Source organism: Helicoverpa armigera, chromosome 14 (genome assembly GCF_030705265.1).
Source record: "Helicoverpa armigera isolate CAAS_96S chromosome 14, ASM3070526v1, whole genome shotgun sequence".
NCBI lineage: Eukaryota > Metazoa > Arthropoda > Insecta > Lepidoptera > Noctuidae > Helicoverpa > Helicoverpa armigera.
This window is the reverse complement of record NC_087133.1, coordinates 4,907,503-4,925,500: the sequence shown is the minus strand read 5'-3', so window position 1 is coordinate 4,925,500 and position 17,998 is coordinate 4,907,503. Positions and strand designations below refer to the sequence as shown.

Below are 17,998 nucleotides of genomic sequence, written 5' to 3'. Positions count from 1 at the left end.
TGAACGTTAAGGACCTGGCAATATACAAAACTGTAGTTTTAGTGACCCAAACAACCGAAGAATTTCGGAAAACTAAACTAACTCATTATTTTAATAAACTGCTATGTCCTCAATTTTATGCATAGGTATTTTCTCATTACTAATACATAATTGACTACCTATTTGCTGAAAGCTTTATCCTGAAAAAAAAAGCTAAGCAAGTGCCAATGTACCAGCGCTTATCAGATAGCACTCACAGCGTGTGTTCAGGTATTAACGAATAAAGTTTTTCAAGTACCTACCTACTTTGAAACATGTTGGTCACACTACTTGGTTACTTTTTTGTACATTAAAGAACTTATGAGGTATCTACGGTTAAAATGAAACAAACATAAATAGCGATTTTAAATTTTATTATTAAATAAAGTAGCTTAAATGATTCATACTATTGTAGACTGATGAAAACACTGATTTTGTGCAAGCATCTCACACTAAAAGTACATAAAGACGTTATCTATCTTCTATGACTTCGTTATCAGTGCTAGCAGGTGGTGTAACGGTTATTCGATGCATTATTTCACTTCTATACTGACTGTTGATCACTACCAGGAAAAAGAAAAGCACTGAAAACAAAACAAAAAAAAATGAATAAATTACAATAGATAAACAATAGATAAGATAATAGAAAATAAAATAACAGTAGATAAAAAAATCTGCATTGATTCAGAATCTTCCTGCAGGACTGTTAAACCAACTATCTGTCAACCTATTAATCAAGGTAGGTACTGGTGGTATCGTGAATCAGCGATTTTGTAGACTATTTAACTGCAGCTAAACCCTATTAAACCTATTTAGGTATAGGTACATTTAATTTCGTGAAATAATAAATAAACCTTTGCATAATGAAGAAGGCAATAATGCGCGTAGTCTACTCACATGCGGTCCAAAAAAAACATAGTGCCGCGAAATAGTAGCGCATCGGACAGTTTTTGTTACAATTATTATCTTTTGTAAAAACCAAAAGGAAAAATCCACACAAATTCAGTAAAACCACCACCATTGTGAGATGCATGATAGCTAAATAGACGTCACGGTTTTTCTGAAAACAAGCAAAGAGTGAATAAAGTTATACTTATTTTTCAATAAAATCTGTTCATTATATTTTAAAATAAACTAAATCTATATTTAAATAAGAAAAGAAAACTTAAAACTAATAAAGCGCGTCGAAAAATTGATCCTCATCGCCAGTGCTGGTTGCATTGCCACGTTGAATGGCAATGCTTAGGTACAAAGAATTACAAAAGCTTCGAAACTGCAGGGAAATGAAAATAACCTAATCATTTTTCATTTTCAAATTTAGCACTAATTAAAACATATTATTCGGTATCTTAGATATTCGAAATGTTTCAACAAACCTTAATAATCCCGAATAGGAAAACGAAAGCGGCTATACACATTACCGTACAGACGATCCTTGCTAAACAGATCATCATATCCAATAATATGCCTGTGAAGATGCATTTTCCATATACCACATTAAGTTCATTGCTAAGTATTGCTTCAAGCTGTAAAAGAGATTTTGATCGGATTCTTACTTCCTTCATAAAAATATCTTAACACCATTTCATTAAAATTGTCTCAGAAGGGCTTCGGCCCCACGTTCGCCTCCCAAAAATCCGGTACTCTATAGTTCCGACGTCTGGTAGTGACATACAAATAATATGAATAATGTCTCCAAACCTATCAGATTGCCTTCCCATCGGACTTCAAAAGTGAGATAATAGAGAGACTTGTGGACTATAATCAGATGGCAGATTTTTTTCGAAAACAGCTGCCACGCCGTAGCCTCTTTTCGGTCTAAAGTATATTGAGCTCAAAATTATAGTTGTGTTGAGTCTTCAAGTGAGACTTTTGTAATCAGTACATCCTGGATTTATAAAGGATATAAATATAAAGCAAATAAACCATAACTTCCTTGGTTTCATGATTTTATAGAACTACTTCTAAGATTTACAAATACCTGTGTACATTTCACAAAAAAATGTTACTTACACCGTAAAAAAAATACACTATGGCTATAAGAATGCAGCATTGTTTTAAACTGATACAGTAAAATTCCACTCGAGGCAGGAGGCCGAAAATATACCAATTCATTTTGTCTTGCTATTATATTATTAGGTTATCCATGGGTTATCACAGCTACTTTGACAGATGAAAGTATGCAGAGTATACAGAAATGTATATCAGATACAAATAGAACAGATAAAATAGGGTGGTAAGTTTTACAGAGTATTTATAAGGAGGAAATAGACTGGCAGTAGTGGAATAGAATTTTTGAAAATGTCGTGTAAGAGAAAGCTTTTCTCTTTCAAATACGAAAAATATGAAAGTTCCTTGAAATTCTTCATGTTTCAACTGAATGTTGGTACCTACCTGCTCATTATCAAAGCACCATTATGAACATGACATTGCTATTTACAAAAAATATATAAATAACATCGCTCGCTTCAGTCCACTGTTGCACTTATTAGCCATCATCTTATTAAAAAAAAAACAATGACCGAACTGAATAAAAATTTAATGCTTAGACAATCATGACCTTATGATTGTCCCTCATGATTTGTAGATCATTCGCTTTAGGTAATTTCAGTAATAAAACACACAATTAAATGATAACTGTATAATATTAAAATAACTTATTTTTTGACTTGGGTCTTCGTCATAGTTAGAATTTTATGGTAGCTTTTCAGGATTACTAAGAAATAGAAAAGCACTGAAAATAAATAAGACAGTAAACGAGTAGATATTTCATAACAAAAATATATAAATTATTTTTTAAGAAGAGAATGACTTACGTAATGTACTTATAATAGTTGAAGTTCCAAATATATACGGCGGTTGGCAATTTTTTGATTTCGTTTTTGATTGTGTCATCAAAAGTACGCTGACGACAATATTATACACCATCACGACAAATGTGGTATACATGAACCATAATACAGCAGTTGGACTTTTCTGCAAACATATAATAATATATAATTACTTAGATAATATATAAGTTTGTATCGATAAACATGCAAAATTTGGGAATACCTATTTCAAATACATTATTGTATAGTATAAAAAAACTTTAGAAAAACACGCTTTTATGAATGCACGTAAAAATAATTTCAATTTTTTTTCTAAGAAGCAAGCTTTATTCTTTAATAAGGGAGTGACAATTCAAAATTAAAGAATACGTGGTAACTTACCCTTATAATGACCCCATACAAGAAATAGAGTATCGATAAAAATAGATATATGGCGATAAAAATTGCTATGTAACCTATGATCTTCGTCACAACTCCTGTATTGTAGCATTCCCTGTAATTTTTATTAGCTTCACTACTTAAAACGGCCGTCAGCTGTAACGATAAAAGGAGACTATTTTAACTGCATTATCACCTAAATACTTAAGCCTGTCACGCTTTATTTGCTGAATGTAGGCATGATGCCTCCTCACCTCCATGGAATACTATTCTCAAATAAAATTATTAAATGCTCCGGTTGTACATTAAAATCTACCTAAGTATCATCAAATTATGTAGGAAGATTTCAGTTCGTCCACACCTTGCATTTGACGCAGGCTTAACGGTACCTACTGCGTGGGTAAAACCATACTAAATCGGTAATATTAAATGGATTTGCGAAGCCATTGTTCAGATGTAATTGTTTAAAGAGTCGCTGCAAAACATACAAATCGATCTATGAAGGATAAATTAAACAATTTGGGGAAAATATAATATTTTCCTGGGACAGCAAGTTCTTGTTAAACTAAGAGTGAACTTACCACAAATAATAAATTGATTATGCCTATAATAATACAGCCAAATCTTAGACCGAAACAACAACAACATTTTTTCGCTTGAGGTAAACAAACAAAAATGTTTACCATAATGATAACTTTATTGTATTACTATGTTGCTTATAAACGATGCTTACAAATATTATTTTGATTGGCTTGAGTTTCTATCTGTCACTGTCAAGTAGACTAAAGGAGAATAAGGATGTAAGACAATGGTCAGGTCATTCTTAGATCAACGAGTACGTAGTCTGTTCAGAGAGGTTCAGATCGGCATTCGATGTTGCCATTTTATGTTAAAAATCTAAGGATTTCAATAGTAGCCTCACTCAATAACTATTTGAATATGAAGTGAATTACAATATATAGGTACTGGTGCATTAACAGATCTGTAACTTTCCATGCATCAGTAACATTCGGTGTTGTAGCAACAGTATTCAATTTGAGTATGATATTATTTTGTACGTATAAAAAAACCTTTTCTTCAATTGTGGGTGATCGAATTTCCCACATTTGGTAATTTGATGGTAGTGACTCAATGGCTATGCATTCAGTAATATTCTGTTTGTATCAAGTAAGCTCCTCAATAATATGCGTCAGGTATTCATATGTGTGCAGGTGTCGAAAAGCTTATAGGATTCATTAAAATAAAGTTTCAAATATCATTTTAATTTATTTATAATTAACACTACAAAAGTTTACATATTATCCATAAGCGAGTTCACGATGAGTATGAAGTACATCCACACTGAAAATAAATAAAAAAGTTTTATTGATTCATATAAACGTCTCTTTTTTTAACATAGACGAATATTGACCATTTTTATATTCCAATTTACACTCTTAAAACCTAGACAAAAAAATGTTTTATAATAACCTGTATAAATTTTATAAATTTTGCTTAAAAATACCTACTCTTGTCGACAGTCAACATTATCCTCCTATCCTTATCAAAACTTTTAGGGGTCATCGAAGCACGTGTTTCTCTTCCATACTTTCCAAAACATTAATCAATAGTAATAAAGAAAAATGTACTAACATATAAAATATATGAAATGAGCAATACTGTCGCTTCCGTTAAAACAGTTTACTTCGATCATTTGAAGAGCATTATATACTCCATGAACACACATTGTAAGGGCTGTTGCAAAACCGAAGCCCATGAAAAGATCTGCTGTGAATCGATATTTGCCCTGAAAAGTTATTTTGATAAATGTATTAAATATACAGAGGTAATAAGACATTTTTTATTGAGCTTAGAGAAGGCTTAGGCACAGATTAGTAACGTATTCGTATTTTAACTTAAAACTAGATAGCCAGATTGCTAATTACAAGTCTTCACGGATAAAAATTAACTTCACAGATGTGAAGTCTTGTTAATTATTGGAATAATTGGAAATCCGAAACCAGCGAGCGGTTCCAAAGATTTATAATATTAGTTTAGATGTAGATGTCTTACCAAAAACAGTCCCAATAGGTAGAGAAAACTGCTGAGCAACATGAACAAGTCGAGTACAAAAAGTACCCACATTACTATGATTATTTCTAGGATAAAATCTCCCCTTCCTTCTCCCTGAAAATAAATTTTACTGCATGCTGGACAGAATAAGATGCGAATACTGTGCGACGTAGATAGCTGAAAAGGAAGAAATACATCTTTAAATTTAAATGAACAGATTAATCCACATATACATCAGCATGCAGGGCATCTGAGGTGGATGACGGGGAGTAGCGACCCCGCGGGGTTATATATACCGAGTGCTCCAGTAAGAGTACATTGTCCCCCATCTCCGGCTGGCCGGAGTGAAGCATACCGGGGGATAGGTCTCCCGCCTCTTGGCTTGCCTTCATTGGCCGAACAGAGTGGAGTCGCTAGAGCAGGGTTAGCAGCTATGCTCGGAGGGTAGGTGCCTCGTGGTAAGTGGCGAGTGGGCTGGTGATGCTGGACCTACAGGGAGCGCGTGATTTGCATTAAAAGTCCGCCGAGGTATCCTTACCCTTCAGCCGCTCATGTACCTGTTGCCCTCTTGTTGCGATTTAGCAACTGATTCTCGGGGGCCCAGTAAGTGAAGTGGCGAGTCTCCATCTGCCATTTTTACATGTATTTAATACATTGTCATCGGCAGGTGCCATAGTTCCCGTAGTTTCCCCATTCCTAGTCCATTAGCATCCCATTACAATAGCCCAAGTAGTTTTCACCCATAGTTAGCAATGGTTTAGCACAGAACTGGGGATTGTCCTTGGGTACATTTCTATAGTGTATATAGGGATAATCGTCGGATTTGTGTCACCATTTCATTAAAGTTGTCTCAGAAGGGCTTCAGCATGTTGGCTTCGGCCCCACGTTCGCTACCCATATAAATATATATAAATATATAAATCCGGGACTCTATAGTGCTACTGTGAAGCCCAATCTTAATTTGTAAACTGTGAAAACGTTTACAATTTGGTAACAAAATAATTGTTACATCATTATGTAACTCTGCTTTTACTTACCATACTCCAAAAAGCTATTAATATGCACGCTATTTTTAGTTTTCTAGTGCATCCACAGCATCTTTGCAATTTTGGTAAAGGCAAGCCCCCCATTGTAGGTATATATTCAGATAGATTTGTCTTTATAACTAAATATAAACATAATTGTGTTTGCTTAAAAAATAACCTCGATAAACTCTTAACTGACGTTCAAAGAGCATTCATGGAGAAAGGATTGAATTTTATTAACTTTTTGCGTTACATGAAGTATTGATATATATGTACATAGAACTTTTCGATATCTAAGACCTGAGTGCTTAGTGCGAGTTTTCGTGAATTTTTTTACGGACTCACATGAGAGCGCGTATACTAAGATTTGTATGGAACAAAAACAGCTCCACCTAGTGTCAAAAATTGGAACCTGTTTTTGTTCCATACAAACAGTGTTGCCAACAGTTGTAGAAGCTTACCACCAGAGTCAACTTTTAAAACCACCAGAAAACCACTAACAAAAATTTATCCCACACTTAAAATCACTAAATTCAGCACTAAAAAAATATTGTTTATATTTTATTGTAACCTAAAACAATTTAATCATCCAAAGATGTAACTTGGCAACGATAGAAAATTAAAACAGACAAAGCATTACATCTGTTTAGCAATTCATCCGACCCGATCCGAATCCTTCACAAATTATAATCGGCGTAGTAGTTTCACAAATTGTTTAGTTACGCATTTGACCAATGAATGAGTACTTAATATAATTATATAGTAGTCGTTCACCTTTTTGTTTTGTAGATGCTTTTTTGACATTCCGTGAGACTTCAAATCTCCATAGTAACTCCTTAAAGTTGTACCACAAAACTTACATTTCGTTACTTGACCCGCAGTACTTTCAACATTTCGCCACTAAATAGGGGACTTAAACCACCAGTATTAGTGGAAAATCCACTAAGTTGGCAACACTGCATACAAATCTTAGTATACGCGCTCTCATGTGAGTCCGTAAAAAAATTCACGAAAACTCGCACTAAGCACTCTGCTAGCTGTATTCCCGCATACCTCCTTACTTGGGCGTGGAGCTGATAAGTCGTTTAAGTGGGTTGAAACCTAATTCTGAAGGTACTGAAACAGAAAAAAGGAAAAAGCCAAATAAAAGGAAACATTATAATAAAACATTGCTTTATTTAAATAATAATATAAATTACAGAAACATTGACACAGTTATTTTGGGCTTGGAAAAACTTCTGTTTTACGCTTCGCTCTTATAGCTTCACTTTATAGTACTTCATAGTAGCTCACGGGCCATAGATAGCTTATCCAATATTTTCATATATTAGGTATCATGTCAGACTTTGAAATCACGTAGCTGTTATTTTGTAGGAATGAACTACTAATAAAAAGTAGGCCCACGCTGAAATGCAAGAGAAAAGACCAATTACTTAAATTGTACCCAACGGCAGTTTATCTTTCTCTCTTTTGGATTCCTCCCATAAATGAGTTCGTGAATATAATTCTAGAGTTTCTTGCAACTCTTGGATTCTGGTCAGTGGAGGAGGTACTTTCTCGCTTTGCAGGTGATACCAAACAAACTGCAATAAGTAGATCCAAGTTGCATACGCTGAAAAGTAAAGGGTTTGAGGACTTGTAAAAAATAGCCAAAAGCTCAAGTGAGTGAGTTGAAGAAAATGCCAGAGAGGCTAGTAAAAAATCTTATCAATTTAGGCTGGTATGAGCATTTTAAATATATACTAATAAATATTATACAATAATTTTCAAGGTAGCCTATTAAACGTATGCATAGGTATTATCCAAAGAAAATTCTACGCGCGTGACGAACTATCCAAGTTGTAGATCGTAGCTTCTACACTAAAGGTTGCATCGCATGTAAGATGCAGTTTACACGTGGTATGCCAGCAGTTTCAACTTTATGACCTGTTTTACTACACATGGCTTTTAGGTCCCGAAGGAATATAGTAGGTACCTACATTCTCTACGTTACAATACATGCTCTACTTCGAATATATGCATAGATTGTGGAGCGATTAGGTCCTTGAGATTTTGATGGTGAAAACCTCTTTGATATGATAGATAAGATACTTTTTGGAAGCCAGCTGGCAACTGCAACTGCCGACCTCACGAGCCGCAGCTGCACTAGGTTTGTATGTATTTACAAGAAGTCGTTTTGGATCTAAGCGGCTGCAGACGCTCTTAAGCATTGACCAATTTCATGCAGTTGCTGCAAGTGCGGTTGGCAGTTGCCTTTACAATAAATGGTACAATATTTGTCTAGTAAGAAGAAAACTTTGAAAATCAAGTAAAAATAAAGAGCATATGAAAATAAACTCACTGATAATGTCGATTAAACAGAATAAGAACTCGAAGACCGGGAAGGATCCCCCTACAGACATGCATGCGCCCACATACAGCATGCCGTAGATAAAAGACAATAATAATGCGACTACACAGGATATCATGAATCGTACTGCCGCTGGGTTAGATGGTGGCTGAAAATAACAAAATATTATTCCTATTATGAACATGGAAAAATCCTACATCTCTACTGTTAAAAAAGTAGTGATACTTAAAATTATTTAGGGATATAGAAACTATAACACATAATACGTGAACTTTCATAATCATAAAGGAATGTTTGGCTATAGACAAAAATAAGTGGCCACAAAAACCAGCAATCACAATATCATCGTTGTCATCTTCTCATGACCTGTTGAACAAGCATCCAACGACATGCATCTTTTGTCAGAACATTCTTAAAAAAAAAACAAGTAAAAATATTTGACTTACCCTAAAAAGTCTATAAAGATAATGTAAACTAAAGACAATAAAGACGATATCTGCAAGTAGGACAGCCCACCCCAACCATCGAACGAGGTTCACATAGGTAGAAGAAGTATTTGAGCCCTTCATCACATTTTTTTGAACCGCAGTGTAGTTTTTGGGACCCAAACATGATGGGCCGAGTCCTGCGTTTGCGCCGAAACCGAAGCTTAACTGTGGAAGAAGAATAAATATGTATGACAATGGTCTCATGACGGATAGATTTTTGCACCATGTAAGGTAACGTTATATACCTCCCAATGCAAATACGAGGAAACACTCCTCCTGTTACGTCGAACTAAGTATAATGTTTCAAGAAGTAGGTAACTGAAATACATTAACTTCGTGGTAAATAGGAACTTAGAAGCTGCAATTTTTTTTGTAGGTACTTTACTCACCATATTATTCAGGTTGATGTCCACAACATCTGGTCGAACCGCACTGGTAGTTACATAGCAGGAGACTCGTATCACAAACGAGTGACGTACCACCGCCCAGGAGACCGCTGGGCTTGTCACCTGTCAACCAATTAATCTATAAATTTCACCAAAAATAATATTAATTTCATGTCCTGAAAAAGCCTGTTAGTATACCAACAATGTTTGCAATTGTATGTACTTTGTACCTTGGCAAAATTTTTAGGTACAATGTAATGAGATCCACTGAATTATCGTAAAGGATTTCACTACGGATATTTCAAGAACCAGTCTACAGTTTGAATGGATTTCACGGTACTTCTTCGGCCAAATATAGGTACTGATGACGTTGCTACTCAGACATAACATGAAAGCGATTCTAAATATCTCGAGTATGTAGACGATAAAAACATGCATTAAGGACTTTTGACTTTTAAAACCAGACACTTACTACACCAAGAACGGCTATGATCGCCGTTGCAGTTTTTAAATCACTGACGCACCCACAACATCTGTCTACAGTGGGTATGTAGCTTCTTCGACCAATAGATTGACCTATATTACCTCGATTATTTCGATTCATAAGGAATACATAAATTAATAAACCTATCACAAATATTTAAAAAACTATCACTTTTTATAAAACTTATAAAGAAAACGCCGAGAACTGACACATAAATGACATGCACAGATGTTCTTTTGCACAGCTAATATTCTGTATTAATATCACGTATTTCGAGAGTAAACCAAGAAGTTTTGTTGCCACTTTTTCTTATTGGTACTCTTCGCTTATTTCATGTAGGTACATATATCTAAAATAGATAGGTAGTAAACAAATACTAATTTTGCTAAGGATTCCACCGTAATGCTTGGCTTAGTTTAAGCGCCGAAAACCGGGGGATTTCAGCATTATTGCTTCCCTTGGAAGTGCGGGCTGAGGGGGGAGGGGACTCTTAACAAGATTACATTGAAGATAAAATGGCTCAGATAATAGCGCCCCCGTAAGCTGGCTCCGAAGCTGGGCTCTAAACCAAAATTAAAATTGGACGAAAAGTTCAAATTTCTTTAATTTTGGCCTTACTCAGCTGAATGCCTTTGTATATACTTTATTTTTTTCGGCAAAAATAAGGGTCGGTTCATATCTGACGGAAAATGCGTCGAGCGTATCGTAAATGTATGATCGACGCACTAACGCATCATCGGTTAGGTGTGCATGATTGAATATTTTACCGTATATTTGTCAGTTCTGGCGTTACGCGACCGATAATACGCGACGTATATTCCGTTAGATATGAACCGACCCTAAATGTCTTCAGGCTTTTGAATTCATCTAATATTGTGTATTATTACGAAATAATTTCATACTTTAACCTTAGTTATCAAGATTTAAGATAGCTGAATTCATGGGATAAACTGAAATAATTACTGTGTAATTGATTACAAATGAACTTTAATTTTCAATTCAATTTAATGGAATTTATCTTGCGCGATGAAATACGGAATTTAATTACACTTAACACTTGAAATAATAAAATAAATTCCCACAGTAAGCCTTTAGTTTATTATCAGGTAGCTAACAAAATTAATTGGTGAAGAAATAATTAATTGTAAGAATGTAACATTTTTGATTCAGCTTGTGCTCACTGCTCATGTTATTTCATACATGGACATTCATACTTCCAGACATTACAAATCCGATGTTAAATTACTTTTCTGTGTTATTAAAACCATTTAGAAAATTATACCTAATTATCAGTTTATATCAACCCATGTCATGCCATTCTTCCACAGTTTCAGTGTTCTTCAAAACCGCTAGGTATCAAAACCAAAGATTAAATTACACCTTTCTACATGCCATGAAAGCTCTACCCCAGTAAAATAGGTACCTAAATGGCGAGCATTCTACGGCAGTGTCTAGTATTGATCGTCGCTTGTTTCAAATTCAATTCGCAGAGTGGGAATAACAATAAAACTTGGTCCGTGTATCTCCCAGTATCACCTGCGTTCCAATACGTGGCTCGAATATACAACGCTTTGTGATCGAATTTTAAAGTCGATGTACTATGTAAGCCTGCTCGAATATTTACTTGGAGAGTGCTGGAAAGATTTGAAAATGTATTTCGTCTATGAAGTACCTACATAGTTCGTTTGAAATGTTAGTGTGTAGTTGCTTACGCGATGCGTGTCTCCACAATGCGTTTTCTATTCTTGCATATTTTACTATTTTTTGCTTCCATAGTTACTTAGTTTTTTTTAACGTGTTATCTTTAAGTTGCTTAACTAGGTATAGGTAGTTTTCATGTCAACATACTATAAAGAGCTTTCGTTATTTCAACGTAAAGTTTAACGTAAACCTAATACCATTTATTCTACTCCAAGCATCGCGTTATTTAGGTCAATTTATCAAGGTAATCCAGCAGGAAATACGTATTTACTTCATGAGAACTCCCCATAAAAATCATTCCTTCAGTAACGATATTCGAAATACTTTTGAGACTACGTTGTGCGTGCTCGTAACTATAATCCCAAAAATATGGTTCTTATGGGCGTCGCATCGTGTATACATGTCTACATAGCATGTGTAGATCACATGCGATAAATAACAAGATTGTTTCCTCGAAGGAACACCCGCGTGCCACGCTCGTTCCCGCGCGCTATACCGAGAAACGTCAAAATATTTCATACAAAGACTTTTGTAAATATGAGAGGCGGACCGCGCTATGACATATATCTCTATTTTTTACAGCCGAAGGTCTTATCCTCTTAGATACGCAGCAAAAACACGCCTCGGGCTCGAGTCACGAATCGCAATATGGGCCTCGTGATAAATCTTCACGAATTCCAGTTTTATTTATTAAGTTGTATGGTGTTTTTACGATGTAACGCCGCGGGGGCGCTCATTACAACACTGCCTCCGCTGAACGTGATGAAAAAACTTTTCCCGACGATATCTTCTTGCAACATTAATTACGAAACTCGGAAAGTTCCTTGCCTTCGAATGGCGACGCTCATTTATATTTCTTTTTCCACTTTCTGCCGGAGTAGGCAACAATATATTTTTACGATTTTCTTTTTCTAGAATGAAAAGGGTCGGGCGTAGTTCCTTCGTAGAGCTGATAAGAATATATCGAGCAATACAAGCAGTAAAAATACTGAAGACATCACGTAGCAGAACAGGTCTGGGAGTTTTATGTGAGCAATTTGGAGCGTTCACAAAAGAAATGCTAACGTTGACGCGAACGTGACGCAGCCGGGCGACCCCGGAGCCAAATGTGTCCTCTGGACCGTACGCTATACGTATTGTAGTTTTACTATCGTGACTTATTTACATTTGACGGCTTTTATTTCTTATACGCCATGTTTGGACCAAAACTTTTCTTTAAATGCCGTAGATGTACATAAATATAATACTGAAGCCAGCATTTTTCTAAAACTGTTCTTAATAACATTCCTACCTACATAAAATATATTTAATAATATTCAATAAAATGTACTCAATATAGCACGTAAACTTGAAACTCGGCAGTGCTTCAATAAAAAGTACGTCTGAATGACCTGCCACGGAGCGCAATCACCGCCCAAACCGGTAATGAATCGACCCGAGAGATACCATAATCGAATATTTTCGAGGGTAATGGCTTTTATAAGAGTTAATTGAAGTTCTGAAAGAGGCAAGGGTTCCGCAGACTAATAACTGCGTAGGGCGTATCTGTGACTTAATTTATGTTACTATAACTCAGTTGGACAGGTTGTGTTCAATAGGTAATTTAGATGTTGGCAACATTGTCGTAATGAGAACGGAATGGGGGAGTTTATTAAGCGCTTAGTGATGTACCGCATCTGTATGGTAACTTAATATTTGGGTGTGTAAAATACCCTTTTTCAAGATAATTTTAATACCAATTTTAGTAAGTTATCATCACGTTATACCATAGCCAGTACAATTAATAAAATATGATGAGCAACATTGCCATCGTTTTTGTTAGGTAATTGTAATATTGTTCTGCTTACAAAATTCATTTAACCCAAGACAATTATAAAACTTTTATACGTTATCTTGAACTGTTCGATAAAATACTCTTAAAGGCAGAGAAATGATGTCACATGAAGTCATATAATTCCAAAAACGGTGTTCAATATATACCTACTTAGGTACCTTATATATTTATACCCATATATAGATAGAGGGACATCGAGATATAAAAAATACATAAAAATCTGGATTTCTTAAAATAATACATTTAAAGTCAAGTAAGTCCACATTTTATATCTACACCTTCGTGTTATTAACAGTTAAGTAAAACATCTAAAGGGCGTTCCTCCTCCTTAATTGTGATAACGAACATACAACTCTGAAATATTGCGTAATCAACTTTATTCCTCGAGTGCGAAGGTGTTGAATTAATTGCCATAATGTGTTTCATACGACCTTTTAGAAGTAAAGCAGTGGAGCTTTGACTTAAACGAAAAAGCTCATAATGTACACGAGATATGGCCTCGTGTGGCAGTTTGTTATGAAGTTTATAGTGGAGCCAACACGGTTCTAGTTACATGCTTATTGGGAGACGAAAAAAAGGCGGCGATTTCGAATATTATCCGTAATAATTTAGGAGATTGAATCGCTTTGGTAGAGAAAAAAAATGGAAATTATTAAAACTGTTTGCCGAGTAATTGGATAGTTACATATTTTAAGTTTTACGATTCGTTGGTGGAGGTAATGTTATGATAAACGCCACGTATAATGTGGGACATGACGTCGGAATGTTATTAGAGATTTTTATTAAAACTACAGTCGTAAAGTAGATCATACGGGAACCGCTTTGGCGTTTAACGTTCTATGTGACATTACATTAATTTGTGATGTGGTGAAAGAGTTAATGTCCGTTTAACGGAGCATGTTTATCTGTGGCACTCATTGAAGGATATCGATTTTGTGATGATGGGTGAAATATCTCTTTCACTGTACTTTTATTTTTTCATTTGGTCTATAAAGTTTCACTTCAAACGCAGACAAAGGAAAGCTTGAGATTATTGCGTTACAATCAATAAATATCAGATCTCAGTCTTGCTACAAAATGCAGAAAAAACTAATATGATTTATGTAATACTCATAAAATATAAATATTTTACGAGTGTTAAATCTATATTAAATTTGTACGTGCTAAATGTAGCGAGAGAAAATATCATTTAACGGTTTTTACGATGCGATTTTACCGTAAACACATCCCTATTATACACTTAAACTATTGCTTTAATACGTATAAAATGACGCGGACAGCAAAACAGGGAAACCAATAAATATCGGGGTTTTGTACAAGGAAACAAATCTGAAATGGCAATAAACTCAAAATCTTTGTTCGATTTTACAAAGGAATCAAAGTCTGAAAACACTGACGTTGTCTCTCAATACCTGGACAGTTTGTTTCTGTTTAGATTTGTTACAAAACTATAGACATGTCTTAAATACTATTGCGTGTAGTATATTGCATGAAATATATTCGCTTTTATTTTAGCACAAAACTAGGCATGTCTGTTTTTACCTAGTGAAGCTTTTTCATCCACTTAAAATTCAACCACCAGCGACTTTAAATATTTTAGTGAAACTTAAAATTTTGGTCATTGTAGGCGGCGCGGGGAGACGCGGGGGTGTAGTAGGTGCTCGTAAACCGTACGTTTTATGGAAATATAAGATCCTTGTCGGCGACGGTACATGTCGATGTCGCCCTCCTCGCTCACCTCAGAATGTAATCTCTTGTACCTGACTACGTATCTCACATGCTATGGATTTTATCTCACGGTGGAGTTGTGTAGGCAGAGGTTAGGAAACTTTGATGTTTATAGCCACATAATGTATTATGAAGTATGAGTCAGCTAAGATACCAACTGATATCTATGAAATTCTCATCAATATATAGGTATAGATTTACCAAATGGTGTATATTTCCTATTGAAAGGTTATTTTTGTGATGTTCCGTGTACCAAATGGGTTTGAAAGCGTTTACGCTGTCATGACAAAATACCGTTACGTATCATGTTGATGTTTACGTGTGTAAATCCCATGAAGTCTTTGAAATATGGATGGTCCCAAATAATTTATGGTATATTTACCTACTTGGCTTTACTCGCTTTGTGACGATTTGAATAAATTTTAGCAACAACAACTGCATATAAATGGAACCTTTATCCGAGGCAATCAAAATTTGATAGCGATCCGATAGGCACGACTAGCAGTCGAAATACTCGAAATAGCGGGCATTACTTCCGAATTCTCAAATGCGGACAAGTCGAATCGATAGTCGATACCAATAAAACAGCGTCGATTCGCGAATACATAAAACGTCGGATTCGAGTCTTGCGCTCTTTATATAAAGCTAGAGAGAAGGGTTCCTCTTTTATTGCAAGGAATTTGCATATAAAGTAACCATTGAAGAAAGCGATCTCCGTTTGGCTCCGTGTATTTTTTCGTATTCATTGTTGCGAAGGCCGCGGCTCACATTTTGTTTTATGGATCGTGATGCTTTCTTAGCGTTTAAATAAATAATGGTATCAACAGTTTTTTGCTTTTGATTTATTTGAGAAAGCCTTTTATGTTTGGATGAGATGGTGAATTATGTTTGTTTAGATCGTAAACTTACAGAATTCATATTTGTATCTAAACTGCCTCTATACAATTAATCAAATGTATTTTTTTCTTTTTCAGATATTAATGGATTGCCAGTCAATCAGATTGTGGATTAATAAAATCGGTAAGTATGCATATGGTATCGATTCATTTGAATTTTACGGTAACATAACATTGTTGGGGTCACATAAAACCGAAGGCGGCATGTAAAGTTATGATAAAAAACAAAATAAAGTGTTTAGTGACTGCGGGGCGTTACCAAGGTTTTCTAATAAAAATGATATTTAATTGAAGTCGATAACGTGTCGTGGCGAGAGGCCTAATAAACTGTCTTTATTATTATTGTGTTGGGCCGGCTCTCGATAAACATTACGTATCTATACGACTCACGTTCTGTTCGAATGCTTGTTGGGATTTGGCTGTCTTCACATAAGTATCCCTCTATCTTATCGCGTAGACTTTACGAAGGAAAATCTTTTACTATTTTACCGACGGCGATAACTTTCTAGTGGTATTAGCGTCTGGTTTTCAAATGGTATTGGATGCTGTGAGACTGCAGCTATTTCAATATTTATATTGACGCAAAATATATACCCATTACTAGGTATTAGAATTTAATTTGCAAATACTCTTAACGTAATTCTAAAACAATTTGAAGGCAATGGCAGATTTATTTAATTAATAATTCATTAAAATTTATACCACGTCTTCTCTAGTCTAAGTTCGCGCCTGTCCAGTGTCAACCGGTTAATAAATTTCATTTAACGGCTTTGATATCTCGAAGGAACACGTTCTTACTTGGAATAATTTTTGCGTCACAAAGTAAAGGTACACTCACATTGTTGCATTTCGTCAGCATTGAGATAAAAGGACCAACACAATGGTCTTAAGTGATAGTTATGGCACATTTTATAGGCAGTTAGATTTATTTTTACTGCACTGTTTGTTTTAATACGCATTTCGCCAGTCGAGAGGTCGTGACTACTGCTTTTTCATTCATTTATGGCAGACTATTCAAATCCGGAGCTATATCATTTACATTAATGATCTGAATGATCGATCTAGTGAATTAACTAGCTGTCTGGATGGCTTCATTGAAGTCTGCAATTGAACTGAACTGCGTGTATGATTGTGCCAAGTAACATAGCGATCGTCTAATTGATTGTGTGTTCTTAGAATGTAAATAAAATATTTCCAGCTAGACAATTTATCAATTAGGTCCTGACCTTTTAATTGATGAACATTGTAATAAACAATTCAAATAGATAAACTAAGTTTAACGACCTAGTCGAAGAATTAATATTGAACCGATAGGTACTGTCTTCAATTAGAACATTGGAAATTATGTTTGCTCAACGATTTTCTTCTAAAACACTGGCAGAAACTAAAAAGCCGTCACATAAAGTGTCCTAACCGAAAAACACATGTGACTTTGTTAACAAAATAAGGGTCCAACATACCTATGATTATTTTTATCTATCCTACATCAAGAAAGTATCTCATTAGTAGACCACGCGGGCCTCAGGTCGCCCCAACGGTCCTAATAAGGAAATATAGGGCAATAAAACCGACCAGCGAGCCTTCTTAATCAAATTGTCCAAATGGCCTATGGTAGCCTAGTTGCCGCTATCAACATCATCATAATTATCTTTGCAGTATTTATTTGGGTAAATCTGTTGTAATTTAGAGTATTAAGGATTGCAGATTTAAGTATTTATGTTGTTAAATTGGATTATAATCGTTAGGAATGTTGTTTGCCTTTCGGTCTGCAATTATTAATATTTACTTCATAACTTGACTTAGGAGTGGCAAAATCTGTTTAGTTGC

General features: G+C 35.1%; 2 protein-coding genes and 3 long non-coding RNA genes across 6 annotated transcripts in view; 1 reads left to right on the top strand and 4 right to left on the bottom strand.

Annotated features, from left to right (window-relative positions):
* Nucleotides 1-17,998, top strand: part of LOC110380081 (homeobox protein abdominal-B) — a 92,704-nt gene that overhangs the window by 19,618 nt on the left and 55,088 nt on the right. Inside the window, exon 2 of the mRNA XM_021339959.3 lies at nt 16,250-16,295. The gene's annotated coding sequence lies outside the window, so the exon portion shown is untranslated. The remainder of the gene's footprint in view (nt 1-16,249; nt 16,296-17,998) is intronic.
* LOC110380118 (uncharacterized) lies at nt 479-2,180 on the bottom strand. The gene is made up of 4 exons (XR_010277112.1): nt 2,032-2,180; nt 1,395-1,544; nt 916-1,078; nt 479-602 (listed from the first exon to the last, which is right to left on the bottom strand). It is a non-coding gene; the product is annotated as an uncharacterized LOC110380118 (long non-coding RNA).
* LOC110380126 (uncharacterized) lies at nt 2,649-3,992 on the bottom strand. Its single transcript, XR_007510492.2, has 4 exons — nt 3,809-3,992; nt 3,231-3,383; nt 2,835-2,994; nt 2,649-2,752 (listed from the first exon to the last, which is right to left on the bottom strand). It is a non-coding gene; the product is annotated as an uncharacterized LOC110380126 (long non-coding RNA).
* Nucleotides 4,476-6,498, bottom strand: LOC110380134 (uncharacterized). Its single transcript, XR_010277113.1, has 4 exons — nt 6,317-6,498; nt 5,280-5,456; nt 4,860-5,013; nt 4,476-4,568 (listed from the first exon to the last, which is right to left on the bottom strand). It is a non-coding gene; the product is annotated as an uncharacterized LOC110380134 (long non-coding RNA).
* On the bottom strand, nt 7,468-10,226 carry LOC110380099 (uncharacterized). 2 transcript variants are annotated; one of them, XM_021339980.3, is made up of 5 exons: nt 10,001-10,226; nt 9,532-9,651; nt 9,101-9,307; nt 8,646-8,802; nt 7,468-7,916 (listed from the first exon to the last, which is right to left on the bottom strand). In XM_021339980.3, the coding sequence occupies exons 1-5, from the start codon at nt 10,130-10,132 to the stop codon at nt 7,738-7,740; spliced, it is 795 nt and encodes a 264-aa protein (XP_021195655.3). In that variant the 5' UTR covers nt 10,133-10,226; the 3' UTR covers nt 7,468-7,737. The 2 variants fall into 2 exon arrangements, with proteins under 2 accessions (XP_021195655.3, XP_021195672.1); XM_021339997.3 differs by having other exon boundaries at nt 7,468-7,709.

Excerpts from the sequence above, each read along its gene's own strand:
- LOC110380099 (XM_021339980.3), bottom strand. The coding sequence starts at position 10,132 with ATGAATCGAAATAATCGAGGTAATATAGGTCAATCTATTGGTCGAAGA. Across the intron at positions 9,652-10,000 it reads TCATAGCCGTTCTTGGTGTA|GTGACAAGCCCAGCGGTCTC; the intron begins GTAAGTGTCTGG and ends ATTGGTTGACAG. Across the intron at positions 8,803-9,100 it reads ATCTTTATAGACTTTTTAGG|CCACCATCTAACCCAGCGGC; the intron begins GTAAGTCAAATA and ends TGTTATTTTCAG.